Source organism: Priapulus caudatus, unplaced genomic scaffold (assembly GCF_000485595.1).
Source record: "Priapulus caudatus unplaced genomic scaffold, Priapulus_caudatus-5.0.1 Scaffold376, whole genome shotgun sequence".
NCBI classification, from domain to species: domain Eukaryota; kingdom Metazoa; phylum Priapulida; class Priapulimorpha; order Priapulimorphida; family Priapulidae; genus Priapulus; species Priapulus caudatus.
This window is the reverse complement of record NW_014577437.1, coordinates 98,228-101,633: the sequence shown is the minus strand read 5'-3', so window position 1 is coordinate 101,633 and position 3,406 is coordinate 98,228. Positions and strand designations below refer to the sequence as shown.

At 42.2% G+C, this 3,406-nt stretch overlaps 2 protein-coding genes across 2 annotated transcripts in view; one reads left to right on the top strand and one right to left on the bottom strand.

Annotated features, from left to right (window-relative positions):
* The window catches only part of LOC106809681 (ubiquilin-4-like), a gene marked incomplete in the record, with an annotated part of 33,822 nt that extends 32,215 nt beyond the window's left edge, over nt 1-1,607 (bottom strand). Inside the window, 1 exon segment of the mRNA XM_014812851.1 lies at nt 1,476-1,607. Within this exon segment, the coding sequence (XP_014668337.1) occupies nt 1,476-1,577 (102 nt within the window).
* Nucleotides 1,608-1,706: 99 nt separating this feature from the next.
* The window catches only part of LOC106809690 (CTD nuclear envelope phosphatase 1-like), a 9,601-nt gene continuing 7,901 nt past the window's right edge, over nt 1,707-3,406 (top strand). The window contains exons 1-2 of the mRNA XM_014812860.1: nt 1,707-1,942; nt 2,449-2,515. Of these exons, the coding sequence (XP_014668346.1) occupies nt 1,844-1,942; nt 2,449-2,515 (166 nt within the window). The 5' untranslated portion in view covers nt 1,707-1,843. The remainder of the gene's footprint in view (nt 1,943-2,448; nt 2,516-3,406) is intronic.

The following is a 3,406-nucleotide window of genomic DNA, read 5'->3' as shown; positions in this document are numbered from 1 at the left end:
CACACACACACACACACACACACACACACACACACACACACACACACACGCGCGCGCGCAGAAGCCCACGCACACACACACGTCACACACACACACACACGGCAATCAGCAGAGCGTCCCCTTGCGCAATCATGCGTGTACGTGTCGCAAGATCTCTGTGTGAGATGGATGTCCGGACGCGTAGCCTAGCGGCTCCTCGTCCGGCTGTCGCATAGCCACGGCCTTATTTTTATTGGTGGCCAGGCGGGCCACCAACCCGACAGTTTCAGGTGGCCCGACGCCGTTTCAGGTGGCCATTGGCACCCGGGCCACCGTTAAAGTCGAGCCCTGTATTAGTAGTGTAATGGTTAGATTCAAGGCATAGCAAAACAAGGACCACAATGTAAATAAGTGTGCTAGTCATGCTTTTTGTGTATATATCCTTTGTAGTTATCCAATTTTATGAATTCAGAATTTTATTGTAAAAGTATGCTATGTATTGTATATGATGGATAATTGCATAAATAAATAAATAAAAAAATAAAAAAACCACGTTCAGCTGCAATAGTGTGTGACATAAAATTTGGGAGGACTGGTAGGCACGCACAAAAATATTCGCCACCAAACAGTTATAATCTATTTGACAAAACGCAAAATGTGCCACTCAAAATTCAATCTCCCTTGTGTAAACCATTTAAAAAAACGCTGTGGCTATATGCCCGGCAGCCGGGCACGGTCTTCGATTTCCTAAATCAAAATGCCCGGCAGTTCCTAACCCCAACCCTTGATTACTTGAGTTGAGATAACGCTGAAAATTAAAAACTGCCGGGCATTTAGGAAATCGAAGACCGTGCCCGGCAGCTGTCAGATATATGCCGGCTGCCGGGCATATAGCCACTCTGTTTAAAAAACGAGATTGTATCGCATAAATAACCACTCCTTCGTGGAAAGCAAAGGTGCAAGATTCACAGATACATTGTCTATAATAGACAACTACCTCAGTCTCTGCTGCCCTACGTCTATAGATGGCACGATGGTGACATGTGAAGACAGGTAAAATAGTAGTAGATTGGGCAATTCGTGCTAAGCCCCTACAATTTTTCAGTACATGCCAACAGCCTCAGGTATGGAACTCTAGAATGTAGTAGGTGAGTAGAATAGTACTACTGCTAGTACTACTACTAGTAGTACTAGTAGGACTGTAGCCGTAGGTGATTACATATGCTCACTGAGACACGTGGTGGCCGGCAGTATTATTAGCAATACATATAAACAAGAACACTCGATCAGCTTATCAATAGAGGCGATTACCATACCTGAACCATCGCTAATAGTATTACTATTAGTATTACGTATTATGCAATTCGGCTACTGTACCAAAGACTGCAAGAGTTCGTGAGTCATGACCCACATAATACATTTAGTTACTTACAACCTGTAGGCTGTACCCATTTACAGTTCACCTCGGACACTTTTCTGAATACTCTGGTACTTACATCTTTTACAGTAGCATTTGGACATATTTCAAACTCCTGTTTCTGTTTTGGGGTTTTTACATTTACTGTAATTTTCGCTGATTCTTCACTAACGTCCGCCATTTCGATGCTCTCGCACTGTAATGTCTACATCTGCCACCTGTAGGCCTGAAAAATAGTTAATTTGCGTAATACATTTATGCATACTGTTCTTGTGTTTTCCTTATAACGTAGATGTCAGCACCTGCTATAGCAATGGCGTTTGCGTGTGCTTCAATTTATCGTGTTGGTAACTTGTAAACATTGGCGTGTGCTGCTGTACTGCCTTCCCAATTTTAGACGAGTTTTTAGAAATTGGGAATAAGCGCTGTATAGCGCGTGGCTTCCACATGCTAAAGGAAATTCAAATGGGCCTTCGGGCATGTGTACTGTTGGCGTCTAAGATTTGCCAGTTCATTTGCTATGTACTTCGGAAAAGCGTGCGGGCGGTAAGTTGAAAGCGAACCGGTATCTGGTAGTGGTAACGTGTCAAAAAATAAACCGACTTCTCCAACGTGACATTACATCGCACATACTACGTACATTGTAATTTTATACACCCGTCCAGGTCTGTCTAATGTCAGCAAGGTGGCGAAAAGGAGGTACACAAATTTTACCGAGAGGCACTAGTCTAGAAATCACTCGGGGAAATCATCGCGAATACCTAAAATCCTAATTGTAGGAGTTTAGCATGAAAAGCATTTAGTATAATCAATGGCTTTGACCGAGCTACGGACCGTTACCTTTATTTATGTGTAGGCCTAACTGGAAACGCCTATATTTTTGACTGGCTTTGCATGTGTATTACTTGTTTCCTGTTATTGATTAGCAGTGATTGTGTTCTGTAACTCGTCCCTTTCATGCCTGTTCTCTGTGTACTCATTGATTTTAATGTAAATGATTTGTTAAATGTCAACCCTGCGTCACAGCTCACGATATCCTTATCTATTTATAGGCTATACAGCACCAAACCGTGCGCTATGAGCTTATACCACTCTCACCTATGTCAAAACACAGACTAAGTAAGTACTTGCCCACATTTTAATACTATAATAGCCTTTCTCCTATACTTCTATCGTGTATGAGTTTGTATTTGGTATATGAATGGCTAATGTATTCTGTCGAAGTAGATACCCTTCTATATTATTGGAGTTGCAGTAGATACAATAATGTAACCCAACAAGAGTAGGGTTACAACGCGAGCCTATGCTTTTCTTTGGAGGAGCCCCTGAGTGATTCACTCAGGGCGGTTTTATGGTGCGTTTTTCAAGACTAGAACTTCCAAACTTGGTTTATTCTAAACACGAATCTTTCTTCGCTATCCTGGAACTTACTATGTATCATAATACTCTGTATTAAACTAATATAACCTGTTAAAAAATTTCGAAGCGACGAGCGGCGATATTTCAAGCGCCATTTCTGTTGATTCTGTGACGTACGCATTCCCAATGCGCATTGCGTTCGGCTAACTTCGGCTCCAAGATTGAATGCATCATGGGATGCCTACTGTCAGTCATGACGTCACCAGAGCCAGCATGTCAGGCAACACAGGAGCCAAAGTCAGCGAAATTTTTTAACAGGTTATATTAGTTTAATACAGAATATTGTGATACATAGTAAGTCCCATGATAGCGGAGAAAGGTCGTGTTTAGAATAAACCCAGTTTGAAAGTTCTAGTCTCGAAAAACGCACCATAAAACCGCCCTGAGTGAATCACTCAGGGGCTCCTTCAAAGAAAAGAATAGGGTCGCGTTGTAACCCTACTTTTGTTTGGTTACATTATTGTATCTAGAGTTGCAGGTCCATCCCTAATTTAGTCAAGGGGTGAATTTTCTACTGTAGTTGTAGTGTGAAGGGGCCTCTGTACTAATGGGTCTATGTACTGTAGCAGGAAAGAGCCTGTGAACTGAGGT